We start from the raw sequence: 14,629 nt of genomic DNA, 5'->3' as shown, positions 1-14,629 counted from the left end.
CACGGCTCGGGGCTGGCACAGCACTGCGCGGCTCGGGGCTGGCACGGCATGGGGCTGGCACGGCACGGGGCTGGCACGGCATGGCATGGGGCTGGCACAAGTTGGCATGGGGCTGGCGTGGCACAGCACGGCATAGGGCTCACACGGCATGGGGCTGGCGTGGCACAAGACGGCATGGGGTTGGCACAACATGGAGCTGACATGGCACGGGGCTGGCGTGGCACAGCACAGCATAGGGCTGACATGGCATGGGGCTGGCACAGCACGGCATGGGGCTGGTGTGGCACAAAATGGCATGGGGCTGGCACAACATGGGGCTGGCAACATGGGGTTGGCACGGTACAGCACAGGGCTGGCACGGCCTGAGGATGGCATGGCATGGAGCTGGCACAACATGGGACTGGCATGGCATGGCATGGAGTTGGCATGGTACAGTGTGGGGCTGGCACAGCATGGGGCCAGCACAGCAAAGCATGATGTGGCGTGGTACAGCATGGGCTGGGAATGGCACAGCACAGGGATGGCACAGCGTGGGGCTGGCATGACCTGGGGATGGCACAGCATGACATGAGACTCACATGGCCCAGGGCTGGAATAACAGAGCACAACATCAGACAGGAAGGCATGGGGCTGAAATGGCATGGGCCTGGCACAACATGGGGCTGGCACAGCATATAGCACAGGACTGGCACAGCATGACAGGGTATGGGGGTGACAGGGCATGATACTTTTGGGTTTGGCACAGTCTGCCTGGCTCAGTATGGCACAGTCTGGCATGGCACGGCACAATATAGCACATGATGGGGTTGGCAAAGGCTGGCACAGTCTGGCACTGCAGAGTCTGCCACATCATGGCACAGCATGGCATGGCACAGCATGGCATGGCACAACATGGCAGAGCACAGCCCAGGCCTGCACAGCACGGAACAGCCCAGACTTGACACACAGACCAGCACAACAGCTGTGGCACACACATGATGGCCTGGGGCTGGCACAGTCTGCCTGGCATGGTACAGCCCAGCATGGCAAGGCTTGGGGCTGGCACAGCAAGGCATGGGGTTGGAAGCTTGGTGTGGTCCAGCCCAGGTCTGTCCTGGTTGCCACAGTGCATCACAGAGTGTATGGGGCAGCACTGCCCAGTACAGCATGGCACAGCACGGCCAAGCCTGGCACAGCATGGTCCAGCATGGCATAGCATGGCATAACATAGCATGGCCTGGCCTGGTTCAACATGGCACAGCCCAGTCCAGCCCAGTCCTGCTGTCTGTTGTGGCACAGCAAACCTGCACGGTCGGGTTTGGCACAGTTTGGTGTGTACCCCGACCTCGGGCAGGACAGGGGCACACCCAGGGAGAGTCAGGAGGTTCCAGGGGACTCTCTGTGCCCCCAGCCCGGCCGTGCCCACGCTGTCCCAGCGCAGGGACACTCCCGCCACCGCCGCCCTCCGGCCCCGAGCAAGCGCCACACAAGGGGCCGCTTTCTGCGGGAACAAGGGCACTCTGTGCACGGCCCGCGGTGCCACCCGGCTCCACCGTCCCGGCTCACCCGCCCCGTCACACGGCTCTGCTGCCCCGGTGCCACCGCGCTCTCCTGCCTCACTGGGGCTTTGTTCTCGCCACGCAGGCAGTGAGTGCCTCTGGGGACGAGCACAACAGACGCCCCCTAAAAATCCAGAGAACCCCAACCTTGGAGCAGCGGCTGGAGATCCACCCAATTACGGGCAGAGGACCAGAAACACGCTGTGTGCAAAAAAGAAAAAAAACAACCCACCCACCAAAAACCCCAAGACTCATCTTTCGCTTACCTTGCGCTTCTGCCCTGCCGGGGCACGTGGCGCGGCCGGGACATGCGGTGCAGCCGCGGGGCAGGGTTGGCCTCATCCCGGCAGCCGTGCCGGCAAAAAAAGGGGGATATTTCTGTTGCTTTCTCTTTTGATTTTGGTAAATGTGGGGCATGCACTCACGTCTAGGGCTCTGCCCTGCCTGGGAACGGCACAGTCTCAGAAGAGGAAACCCCAAGCGCGGGAAGCTGCGCTGAGCACCGGGGCTGCCGCCGCGCCCGAGAGGGGCACCCGGGGGGTGCGGGGGGATCGGGCAGCCGGGAAGGGCAGCGGAGCCCCGGATCCGCTGCGGGGCAGCCCGGGTGGGCCATGCTGGGGTGGCTGCTGGCGGCGCTGGCGGCGCTGGTGCAGGGCGGTAAGTGCTCCTGCGGTGCTGGGAGATGAGAGATAACTTCAGAAGACTTTCAATGAATGATTCGGGGGTGATAAGACCTGGGGAGCTCCCGGAGAGAGATGGAGATACTTACCCAAAACCACAGGGACGGAGTAAAAATGATGAATCCCCTCTGCAGCGGCAGGAGCCGGGGCGAGTGGCACCGGCCAGCGCCGCATCACCGGGGAGGGGGAACACGAGGGGCTTGGGGTGAGAATCGCCGGTGCAGCGAATTCCCCGTTTGAACAGCATGGCAAGCAGGCAACAGCCACACCACTGCTCCCTCCATGCGCGGGATGGGGTTTGGGATGCAGGAGCCTCCAGCCACTGCCGTATCCCGCAGGCACCGTGGCAGCCCACGACGTCTCTTGCTGGCACAGCTGCAACACCCCCAAGCTTCATCACTGCTCCTGGCCGCCCCTCGGCCCCGCCGGCAACACCTCCTACGTCCTGAACTTGTGGTGAGTTGGGCAGCGCGGCGGGGAGGGGGAGCCCATGGGATGTGTCCGGATCTCACCCTGTGCCCGCTCCCTGCCCAGCTTTGAGAAGCACAGCCCGTGCCGCCGCTTTGAGGCGGGCACGGTGACCAACTACAACCCCCCGCATGACCGAGTGTTCATCTTCGAGAACACCACGGCCTGGGTGGAGGCACGCTGGGGAGACCAGGTCCGCAGGACCCCCAACCACACCCTTTACCTCTCCAAGGCTGGTGAGTGCCTCAGGGACCAAGCTTGCAGCCAGCACCAGCACTAAAAACTGCTAGACCACCCAAAACCCCCTCATCTTTCCAGTCAAACTGGATCCACCTCCTACCGGGATGCCCTTCTCCAAGACTGGTGGCCAGCTGAGAGTGCAGGTGCCACAGCTACAGTGCCACGGCCTGGAGCAGCTGCCACAGCATGAGGCTCGCTTCTGGAGGGTGGGAGACAGTGGTTGGACACAGGTAAAAACCGGACACAGGTAAAAATGCTGTTTGCTGGAGCTGGCAGTGACTGACAGGACAGTCAGGAGCACCACAGCAGCCCAGGGAGTGTGGGGGCTCAGTGATGTCACCGTCCCCCCCAAACCCAGCTGTGTCCCATCTGTTTTGCTGCGTTATCGGCTCTGCCTTGTCCTCTGGCCATGGGATCCTGCTGCTGCCCATAACAGGATTCTCAGGGATTACACAGACAAAACCCCAGATTATACCAATGACGACAACAGATCAAATCCGGATGCTTGTCCCCAGCGAAGCTGTCACAGCTGGGGACCCCCCATCCCTCTCAGTTGCTGCCAGGAGGGTCCCAGAACTGAGGGGACCTCTGGCCACCATGTCCCCATGTTTGGCTCTCCCAGCCCCGGGGATGTTTGGGGCTCACAGGGCAGCACTGATGTCCCAGTCAAGTACTGCTTTTACTGGGTGGGTGCCTCCATGCCTGGTTCTCTCTCTGCAGGTGACCTGTGAGACTGTGATGATGACAGGTGAAGATGTCTCAGGTTGGTTTGTCCTGCGAGGTTGTTTGGGACAAGCATCTCTCGAGGGTGCTCCTCAACCAGCACCCTGTGATGGTCAAAAGTCGGGGAAAGGAGACCCCTGCTGACCCTGCCACCCCTCTCTAGTGACCTGTGCCCTGGGGGTCAATGGCACCTTCGTGGTCCAGCTCCGGCACAAGTATCCCCACTGGAGCAGCTACTGGAGTGACTGGAGCAGCAACATCTCTGTTCCCGAGGGTGAGGAAGAGGAGAGGAGCCTGGTGAGATCCCAACAGCTCCCAAAAATGTTCATGGCTCAGTCAGGCTTGTTCCTCCTGCAGAAATCCTGAGGAGCCCAGTGCTGAGCCATCAACTGGGCAAACTGGGGAGAGATGGGCAGCGGGTGCTGAGGCTGAGCTGGCAGGTACAGTGGCATCCCTGGGGGCCCTCCTGCGTGTCCCCCACCATTTCATCCCCTGAGTCACCCCCTGTTCCTCCCCAGCCAGTCCTCAAGGAGCAAAGGAATGTCATCTACAAGCTGGATATCCACATGTTGGCGTGTGACTGTGCAGAGCCAGATGAGGAGGAGGACCCTGTGCTGCTGGGCTGGGACAAGACAGAGCACAACCTCACCCTCTCCGGGGCGGAATACGAAATCCTGCTGAGGGCGGTGAACGCCGCGGGGCCGGGGCCGGCCCAGCAGCTCCGTGTGCCGGCAGAGCAGCGAGCGGGTACCTGCCCCTCTAGAAATGCTGAGCTCCCCTGGCAGCCCTCAGGGCATTATTTTTTCCAGCTACCCCGAATATCCCCCGTTTCATCCCAGATCTCAGCTTCAAGGAGATCAGCGTGGCCGGAGGCACCGTGACCGCGCAGTGGGAAGCGCCGGTCCCTGGCGATGCTTTCTGCTTCGAGCAGCAGACACTGCCAGGGCCTCCGAAACAGGGAGAATGCACCCAGCAGGAATTCCCTGCCAACAGCAGCCACGTGCAGAGAGGCAAGGGAACCCCTCAAGTCCCCCGCTGTCCCCCAGGCAGGGACAGAGGGTCTAAGCAGAGCCCCGGTTCTTCCCCAGGAGCGCTGCGGGTGCCGGGCTGTCACCGCCTGGCCGTGCACGGCTGGGACGCGGAGCGAGGCTGGGCCACCTTCGCCCTGTGGCACCGCTACCACAGCAACGGTGTGTGTGCGAGCACGGAGCACCCGCACCTGCCTTCACTCCTCAAGGGGCTCTCCTGAAACAATCCCCCGCTTTTTTGCACTCAGATTCGCTGTTCGTGCCCATCAACATCAGCAGCGGAGATGTCGCAGTTGTCCTGCAGTGGACACCGTCCCCACGTGCCTCCTGTCCCGGCGCGCTGGCCAAGTACCTCATCTGCCACGGGGCCGAGGGGGACAACGTGACCTGTGAGTGGGACACCACATCCCCGTGGGGCAGGAGGAGGGTGCTGCCCCCAGGCAGCCAGGCTGCCCCACGTTCGGGTTTGTTTGTCCAGACAGTGAAGTGAATGCCACAGCGTCAAACTACACCCTCCAAAACCTCCAGCCTGGCACAACCTACAGGGTGGGTGTTTCGGAGGTGCCAGAGGACAGCGAGGGGACCTGCAGAGCTTGGTGGCGCTTCCAGACCAAGGCGCTGGGTAATGGCTGAGACCGCGTGCCCTCCCCACTCCCCATGGGATGTTCTCTCCACTGTGTGCTCACCCTCACCCCAAAACGTCTCCCGTGTCCCTGTTGAGGGCAGGGATGTCACCACCCAGCCCTGTCTGTCCCCAGGTCCCCAGGGAGCAGTGTGGAGAGGCAATCTGAAGTACTTGGGCATCTTGCTTGGTGTCCCCGCCTCAGCTGCCATCTACCACCTGACCAAAAAGAGGTGACAGAGCACCCTCGTCCCCAGAGCCTCTCAGGCCACCCCCACCATTACCCACTCCCTCACCACCCACTCCCTCCCCAGAGCTGGCCGCCTCCTCTTCCCACCCCTTCCCAAGCCCGCGGGCACCAAAGCCATCCAGTTCTCGGACAGCGAGATGAGCCAGGTGAGGTGTAAGGTGCAGGAGGGGGCAGATCCCACAGCCCCAAACGCACATGGCACAGCCCTGGCACGGGATGTTCCACCCCAAACCCACCCACCCCTTAGGGCCAGCCCCGGAGACGCCTCCTGGAACCCATGGAGAGGTTCAACGCAGCCGAGCTGCTGCTGGAGCCGAATCCCAGCGAGGAGACGACAGACACGGACACCCAGACTGCGGTGCCACAGCCCGACGTGCCGCAGCCCGGCCCCGCGCTGGAAAAGCCGGAGGCAGTGGTGGTGACCCCGTTGGGCTGTGGGGACGAGCTGCCCTTCGCCTACCGCAAGCAGGACATGCTGAGCCCGCTGGGATCTTCACCCTCTGGCAGCACCAGCTGCAGCGGGCACCGACCCGGAGAGGAGGAGGAGGAGGAGGAGGAGAAGGGAAGGCAAGGGCTGCACCAGCCGCTGATCCCCATCGCCCTGCTTATCTCCGACAAGCCCATCATCATCAGGGATGAGGAAGGATGGGATCCCTCGCCGCAGAAGTCGGTGCCGTGGCCATCACCAGGCTGGAGCAGCGGGGCTGAGCGGCAGGAAGGGCACGGGGGCGTCCCATGGCATGAGGAGCGTCTGTGCGGGATGCAGAGTGCCCAGTACGTGGGTGGCACCGGCACTTGCAGGGGGTTTTCTGGTTTCCGGGACACGGAACGTGATGCCTCTGGATGCAGCATTGCACCCGGACAAATTTTGGCCTTGCAATTTGCAGCCTCAACCTCTCACCAATGATAAAACCCGAATGAAGGTGGCTGCAGAGTCTGGCCAGGACCGAGGATATTTCCATACCTGGACTGGGAAGAGAGGCAGAGCTCCATCCCAGCCGGCTGCTACCTCTGGAACCACTGTCCTGCTGGGGGCATAAAAAGCCCAGCACCAAACATCAACTACCTGAAAAAAAAAAATCCAAAATTGTTTAAATTTTTAAAGTATTTTTTTAATTTTTAAAAATTTAAAAATTTAAATAACTTCACGAAGCAGAAGGGCTGAGATTTTTTTTTTTCCTCGCCTGACCAGAGCAGATTATAGCAAGCACTCAGAGCCGAGGTTCAATCCATGGAGCTGTGGAGGACACAGCCAGGAGTGATCCCTGGGGCCCTGCAGCCCCTTCCCGTGGGGCCGCGCCGCCGCCTCGCCCTTATCTGGGACAGAACTGGAGATGAAAAGCACTTTGTGGTTTTGTCTGCTTGGCGCGGCGGTGCTTACTTGCTGAGACGGCAAAAAAAAATCTTAAAAACCTGAATGCTACGTGAGTTTAGTAACACGGGGAAATCCAGGTGCGGTAGCGCCGGCACAGCCGCGGTGTCTCAGCCACTGGCACTCGTCTTTTCGCTGCTGCTTTTGCTCCACTCGTGTTTTGCAAAGTATTTCACTCCAATTGCGCTCGCAGCAGCGGCACCCGGGGCGGAAACCGCGGCGATGCCGAGCGGAGCCGGCGCTCCAGGGCGGCACCTTCACCCCGGCCTCGCCAGCTTGGCCCGGGATGGATTTATGGCCGTGCCCAGCGCTCCAGGGGCGAGGCGGCTGCGCTGCTGTCGCTGCTGTCGCTGCTGTCGCTCCCATGGCTGGGGGGCTCACCCAGACGGGCACAGCGGGACCCCCATCACCGCGTGTCCGGCACCGCGCGTCCAGCCCGGCTCAGCTGCTGCTGGAGCCACGAGGTGGCACCAGCCCCACGTCCCCACGGCGATTCCCAACCTCTTGGCAGAGCAAATCCACCACTCCCTCCCTGCGTGTGTCAGGAGTGCCTGAGCCAGGCCCCTGTGCCCGGCAGCTTCGCCTCTCCAGCCCCCCCAGATTCCTGGGGATCGGCTGGAGGGCGAAGATCTGGCATCCTGCAGCACAGAAGCCCAGCGCAGAGATCGGATTTAGGGAATTTGTTGGAATTTGTGTGACGCCAGGTTCACTTCATAGCACACCAGGAACACGTGGAGGAAGTATCTGGTTACAGGCACACTCGGGTTTCAGCCCTGGCCGCTGTTTACAGGTGGTTTTGGGGGTCAGAGCCATGAGAGAAAGCGCTGAGGGTCACTGAAAGCTCAGCACGGTTGGGTGGCAGCAGTAAACATGTCCCAGCACCAATGCCAGTTAATCATTCCAACTCATGGAATGAGTTCACAGCAGGACAGCCACGCCTGGCCCTGCCTTAAAAACACCCTGGGCAGGGAAGGGACACGAGACCCCCCCTCACTGCCCCCATGGGGCCACTTCTCAGGGATCCATCCATCCATGGTGCCCCTCACATCCCCTCTGACACCTTCAGGGACAGCCCTGTCCCCACCAAGAGCTCTGTCCCCACCCGTGTCCCAAGCTGGGCAGTGCTCTGCCAGGAACACGGTGCCATGTGGAGCCATGGACGTGCCAGGGAAAACTAATCAAGCCAACCTTGCCAATTAGTGCTAGTGAGCAGCTCAGGACTTGCTAATTAGTTTAAATTTCACAGGACTGGTTTCCAAATGAGTCCCCAGGCGCCATGCTGAGCTTGGTGACCCAAGGACAGCCGCCAGGCCAGTTTTTGCATCCAGGATGTGACCTTGCCTGCTTCTCTAGCCCAGCACAGCACCCAGGCGTGCCACAGGGCACTGGTTAGGCCTGGCAAGAGCCACTGCCACCCACAGCCTGAGGACAACTCATTACACCCAGCAGGAACTCATTACAGCAGAGGGGCACTCCTTCCAGGACAGCTCTGGGACAAGCTGCCAAAATCCATCCCAGCAGGGAAGACAGAGGTCAGCCCAGTGCCATCAGGATGCATCGATCCCAAAGTCACTCCATGGGGTCCCCTGTTCACACCCAACGGTGCCAGCACTGCCCACACACCACTGGCTACAATGTCATTTGCTGGCAAAGTGTGAAGCATCCCTGCCCTAAAGGGAAAACTCTCTACTCTCCCTATTCTCACAGGGTCCCTGTGCTGTGTCCCCAAAATGGCACTCGGGACATGTGCACAGGGATTGACCTGGCTACACTTGCTCCTGTGGAGTGGAAAATTCAGCACTGCATCCCAAGGAAGCAGGTGGGGCAGCCAGAAGGAGCTGCAGGGAGGTGGTGGCAGCCTGGGGATTTGCTCTTGGCTGCTCGATTTTATAGAACCACAGGATTGTTGCGGTTGGAAAAGCCCTCTAAGCTCATCGAGTCCAACTGCTAATCCAGCACTGCCAAGCCCACCACTAACCCATGTCCCCAAGTGTCACAGCCACACAGCTTTTAAATCCCTCCAGGACTGGTGACTCCACCACTGCCCTGGCAGCCTGTGCCAGCGCTTGACAACACTTTTCCTAATATCCAACCTAAACTTCCCCTGGTGCAACTTGAAGCCATTTCATCTTGGTTTTGGGGGATGTGATCTCAGAGATAGAACATACAATAGCCAGAGGGGTTTGCTACAGCTCCATCAACATCAGCCCTTGGGGGGTTTGAGCCCCTGTGGAATGACAGGTCCATCACTGCAGGCCCAGACTGATATTTTAACACTAGACTGAGATGTTTTGCTCCCAGATTGAGAAGTCTAACCTGTTTTCCAGTCTCGGGGAAACAGCCCTGCAGAGCCAAAGCCTGGCTTTAACATGGCCAGAGGAGAAGGTCACAACTCTGCAACCCCCTCCCTCATTCATCCATCCCTTCCCCAGCCCCTCCCTCATCCATACAACCCTCTCCCAACCCTTTTCCTGCACCCAGCTCCCTTTCCTGCTCCCTAATCCCCATCCTGGAGAGGAGCTGATGCCGGTGAGAGGTCTGAGCCCAGCCTGACTATCAGCCATGGCCGGGAGCAGGATTATTTGCTGGGCAAAAAGCCATCACTGCCACCACCTCCACAATGCCACCCGCTGCCAGGCAGATTAGGTGACTTAATCCCTAAACAAACAAACTGATCCGTGGGATTATTTTTTTTCTAATTATTGTATTTTAAGCAGAATTCAAGGACTGCAAACAGCTCATCTCATCCACCCTCAAGCACTGCAAAGCTCTCTGGGCAGGACACCTGGCAGTTCCCTGAAGCAGGAAACCTCTGCAGAGGAGGAATTCGGGCTTTTCCTCCCTAAAAAAAAAGGCTTCTGGGATACTTCTGCCTCTCCCCAAAAAACCCCAAGAGTTGATGGTAGAAGGGGCTGAGGGCCCATAGCTGGACAGACGGACACATGTGGACAGAGAGCCTCCGGCCGCAGCTGGGCTCAGCTTGTTTTGAAAGTCACGGGAATTTCAGCGCTGCCGTTTTGCAACCATTCGGTGTCACAACAACAACAACAACTCGGTTTTACTTCACAAACAGGCCCCGGGGCCGCCCCGGCTCTTTCCTGCTCACGTCAGCTGCAGCAGCCTCAGCCGGGCCACGGCTATTTCCAAACCCAGCCACGGAAAACGACTTGAAGCAGCAGCGAAAGTGAATATTTCACCTCCCCCCCACACCGAGAGGGGCTCGGAGCTGCCCTCGGGCCGGCACTGGATGCTCACATCACTGCAAACCCCGCTGGGATGCTGCGAGCCCCAGCACGCCAGCCGGGAGAAGTGGTTGAAAAACCATCTTCTCCCTGCCCGGAACAGCCACCCCATGGCAGGAAGCGTTTTCTTCCCTGCAGTTTCAATGTTCTCGGATGGCTGCTCGCATCCCCAGGGGCAGTTCTGCCTCTGGCACGGCCGGAGCTTTCCAGGCTTTGGCAGCTGCGAAGCAACAGCTATTGAATTATGGTGGTTTGTTCTGGTTTGTTTTTTATTTCAACGGAAACTTTATAATAATAGTAAAAGAAATCATAAACTCAGGGTGTCGGGAGGCGGGCGGCCGCCTGCGTGCGCTCCCCCGGGTATCGGGTGATCGGGAAGGGGAGGACGCTGCGCCCTTATCGCCACACGCGTTCCCTGCCCCCTTGGCAGCGGAGCCGGCCAGAGGTTTTGCAGCATAAACATATTTTGCTCAAGCAGACGGCCAGAGTTGAGCTAAGGACAACTCGATAACCAGAGAGCCCCCAAAAAATCGCCTTTTCCCAGCAGCCTCCCCCATCTGTTTCACCCCAGCAAGGCGCCAGCTCAGCTTTGCAGCGATAAACACAGGACCGAGAGCAACCCCCCTTCCCGCAGATCCTCTCGCAGGGTGTTTACCAGCTCTTTGCAGGCAGATTGACTCTCCCTCATTTTTTCACACGCCAAAACCGCCGGGAAAGCGGAGGGAACCGGCTCGAGCCCCTCCGGGACCGTCCGGCAGCGCCGCACCGCCCTCCCCACCGGCACTGCCCGGCACAGCCACCTCCAACCAGCCGGGACCCCCCGGGCTATCGCTGCCCCCATCGCTGGGCCGGGATGCGGTGGCATTTACACAGCTGCTCAGCAGGAAAATCCCTCTCCCTGCTCCACATAACCCCTCGTGTTTAAAGATAACGCCTTCAGGCTTGTTGGAGTGGCTGGGAAATGGGAGGGGGTTCATTGCTGCTGGCGATGTGTGAGCATCCCTGAGAGCTGGCTTGGATCCTTCTCCCCCCAAACCGAGCTTGGTCTGGGTTTTTTGTTTGTTTGTTTTTTGTTTTGCTTTGGTTTTGTTGAAGTTAACTCAAATTTGCTGCTTCTTGCAGGGTGATAGGGAAGAAAAAAGGAACACAACCTGGTTTCTGAAGCCTTTGAGGTTGGGGCGTGGGAGGCATCAGAGCCGTGGGGTTTGACAAGGCTGCCCCATCGCTGCCGAGGTGACGGGAAGCAGTGAGGGTGACAGCCCCGCGCTGCTCGCCTCTCAGCTGGGGACAGCTGTGTCCCCGCTGTCACCCAGAGCAGCTCACCAGTGCCCGGGGTGCCCCTCTCTCCTCCCCGGTGCCACACGAACAAGGTTTTATCTGCGGGGGTCAGGGATGTCACCGTGCCACATCCCCCCGGGCACGGCGGGGGCCGCGCACCCACCCGGGGCCGGACGGGGATTTCTGTCGGATTTGTGAAGCGGCGCCTGGGAGTGACGGCAAACCCAGCCGGGGCGTGGAGCGGCGCTGGGAGCAAAGTCCCATCGGGCCACATCCGTGGCACAGGGCACGGCCGTGTCACCCGCAGGTGCCAGCCCGTCCCCGCGCGTGGCGTGGGAGCCGTGCCCTGTCCCCAAGTTCCCTGTTTGTGTGCCAACACATCACGTGCCGCCGCTGGATGACCCGGGAGGGGAGGATTTTTTTAAGTGTTGTTTTTTTTTTTTTTTTTTCTAAACAAAGTCAAAATATTTGCGTCCCCAAGGGGACAGCTTTGGGTCACTGAGCATGGAAGGCCACACTGGGGTCCCGGCAGGAGAGGGGACACCCGGCTCCGTGAGGAGGCTCCGGTGCTGGCGGCTCCATCCCTGGCGCGGTCCCCAGTGTTTATACATAGACATGTTTGTGCGCGGCACCGGCCCCTTCCTCGCTCCCAAACAACTGGAGGAAAGTCAAAAAGTCACAAAAATTTTCCATTGCCCGAGGAGGGGAGGGAGCGAGCAGTGACTGTGCAAGGGGCCGGGCAGCGCCAACAGCAAGGGACCCCAAATACGGGGTCAGAACCGAAAAAACAAAGGGTTAGTTTTGATACAGTGAATAAAGGTGGAGGTTTGCTGCAAAGACAACACCGGCAGCACCGGTGACTATCGAGGTTTATGGGGTGTCCCGGTGATGTCACCCTGCTGCTGGCACGATGCTCAAAGGGGACTGGACGTGTCGCACGTGCAACACGGCCATCCAGCTGCTCCAGACCCCGTGTTTCGGCATTTAAAAAACCGGTTTGGAATAAAAAAAATTCTGCGGTTTCTCTGCAGGTTTTCCCCGCAGCCGGAGGGGCTCGCTGCCCGCACCAGGCTGGGGAAAAGCTGCGATTCCTGTCGAGCCGGAGGGAAAAGCCCCGGCGCAGCGATTGCGGGACTTTGCCTGCGGTTTCCGTGGGCGGGAGCAGCTCCGGCAAACAGGCGGCTGAGTCAGCGGGCGGAGGGCGGCCGCGATGCCGCCCCGGCATGTCGGGCTGCACGGCTGCTTCCCGGAGCTCTGGAAGAGCTCTGCAGCACGAAGGGGAGCCTCAGAGTCCCCCTAACCCAAAGATGCTGCCAGGGCCAAGCCATGCCGTCCTAAGCTCTGGTGTTTCTGCAGGCTGGAGCAAATCCAAAGCAAGGCCTGGTGCTGCTGGGGACTGTGCGCGTCCCCGCCGTGCTCAGGGACCCTGTAACTCGGGCTGGGTAGCTCTTTGCAGGCAGATTGACTCTCCCTCATTTTTTCACACGCCAAAACCGCCGGGAAAGCGGAGGGAACCGGCTCGAGCTCCTCCGGGACCGTCCGGCAGCGCCGCACCGCCCTCCCCACCGGCGCTGCCCGGCGCAGCCACCTCCAACCAGCCGGGACCCCCCGGGCTATCGCTGCCCCCATCCCGAGCCTCGGTCAGCACCGACCGCTGCCCCGCAGGGTGCGAGCGCTGCGAGCCCAGCATCCCACCGGCGCAAAGATGCTGAATTTGGGCAGAGCCTGAACCCAGCGCAGGGACAGAGTGGGGCATTCCGCTTCCACCGGCCAAAATCTAGATTTTTCATCACCACCCGACCCCGTGCAAACAGATCAGTCCCCGGTGGGTGCCCCTCGGCAGGTTCTGGGGTGAGCTGTACCCCGCAGGGCTCAGCCCAGCTGGGATGGGGAAGGCGGTGCTTGTTTTGGGAGCTGGACGGGCGCCCGGGCCGGAGGCAGCAGCGGCGCAGCTAATCCCGGCCTTCGCAGGGCTGCGCCAGCCCCGGCACATTCTGTCCCTGCCAGCGCCGGGACGGCCATAAGCCTCGCATGTCACTGTCCCCCCGCCACTGACACCCCCAGGCTGCAGGACAGCAGCCTCGGCTGCGGGCTGGGGCCACCGTGTTGGCACCGAGCATCCTCCGGGGACGGGCAGGGCTGGGGGAAGGGGGAGCCCCCCAAAACGCTGCAGAAAGGGGCCGCAGGACCGGGGTGTCCCAGCACCCTGCAGAGCCGTGAGCTGCAGTGGGGAGAGGGTTCCCAGCTGCTCTGAGGCCGAGGCAAAGGGGTCCCACAATTTTGGGACTGAAAAGCAAAAATGACAGGCTAGAGGAGCAGAGCAGGGGCTGGGTCTGAGTTTCCGTGCCCCTCGCAAGGAGCAGATTCTGACGGATGGTCTGGGCAGCATTTTCCAGCGCACCGGGCCAAGAGCTATAAATAATCCCGGCACTGTAATTGCATCACGCGCCTCCTGCCCGGGTCGGGTCTCGGTGCAGCCGCGCAGGGCACGGGGCCGTTCCGGCTCAGCAGCCCCCCAGGGAGCCCAAATCCCCCGTGCCAATGAACCTGGAGCAGCCCGGGCTGTTCAATCAGGACTTTGGAGCCGGGGCAGATAAACAACAGGAGGCTGAAGGGAGCACCGGCAGCACTGCCAGCAGTTGTGAAAGCACTGCCTGGAAGGGTCTGCACCGTGCCCTGGCTCCAAATGTCCAGACAAGGTATTTTTAGCCCCTCCAGGATTCAGGACTCAGGAGTGCAACCCTTTCCTGGAAGGAGCCCCAGCTGGGCCATGCCCTCCCAACCTCACTGCACTACTGCCCGACTGTACAAGAAGAACCTGGAGGTGCTCACAAGAATCCTGCTGGGGAGATCAGTCCCACGGGGGCACGGGGTTCTCTGGCCCAGCATGGCCTGTCCCCGTCACCGTGTGACGCCATTTTCACAGAAAGACGCAGCGGGACAGGCACGGGGTGCTGGGCGCTCGCCTCCCCCTCCAGCCCGGGGAATAAACAGCGCCTTGTGCAGCCGGGGCAGATGATCCGGGGCTGACCAGCAGCCCCCGGCCATCCCCGCTGCTCGGTGTTTGCCAGCACAGAATGGCCCCCTTGTGCCAGGCTGGGCTCAGCCTGGTCACAGGGCTCTCTCTGGGGCCATCTCCACCTGCGGGGTGCAGTGCTGTGCTTTGTGTCCCCTTTGATGTCAGCAAA

At 60.7% G+C, this 14,629-nt stretch overlaps 1 protein-coding gene across 5 annotated transcripts; it reads left to right on the top strand.

Moving 5' to 3' along the window:
- The first annotated feature begins 1,804 nt into the window (after nucleotides 1-1,804).
- On the top strand, nucleotides 1,805-7,009 carry IL12RB1 (interleukin 12 receptor subunit beta 1). Of its 5 annotated transcripts, XM_033082373.2 has the most exons (15): nucleotides 1,805-2,423; nucleotides 2,557-2,674; nucleotides 2,753-2,922; nucleotides 3,005-3,156; nucleotides 3,647-3,689; nucleotides 3,813-3,923; nucleotides 4,007-4,089; nucleotides 4,168-4,396; nucleotides 4,489-4,659; nucleotides 4,738-4,839; nucleotides 4,926-5,066; nucleotides 5,156-5,299; nucleotides 5,436-5,532; nucleotides 5,614-5,695; nucleotides 5,797-7,009. In XM_033082373.2, exons 1-15 carry the CDS (start codon nucleotides 2,294-2,296, stop codon nucleotides 6,454-6,456), a joined length of 2,433 nt encoding a protein of 810 aa, XP_032938264.1. In that variant the 5' UTR covers nucleotides 1,805-2,293; the 3' UTR covers nucleotides 6,457-7,009. The 5 variants fall into 5 exon arrangements, with proteins under 5 accessions (XP_032938264.1, XP_032938261.1, XP_032938262.1 ...); XM_033082370.2 differs by having other exon boundaries at nucleotides 4,489-4,839; XM_033082371.2 differs by having other exon boundaries at nucleotides 4,007-4,396.
- Nucleotides 7,010-14,629: the final 7,620 nt, after the last annotated feature.

The sequence above is a fragment of the Catharus ustulatus genome, chromosome 29 (assembly GCF_009819885.2).
Source record: "Catharus ustulatus isolate bCatUst1 chromosome 29, bCatUst1.pri.v2, whole genome shotgun sequence".
NCBI classification, from domain to species: Eukaryota; Metazoa; Chordata; class Aves; order Passeriformes; family Turdidae; genus Catharus; species Catharus ustulatus.
Note: the sequence above shows the minus strand (reverse complement) of the source record. Positions and strands in the feature narration are given on the sequence as shown.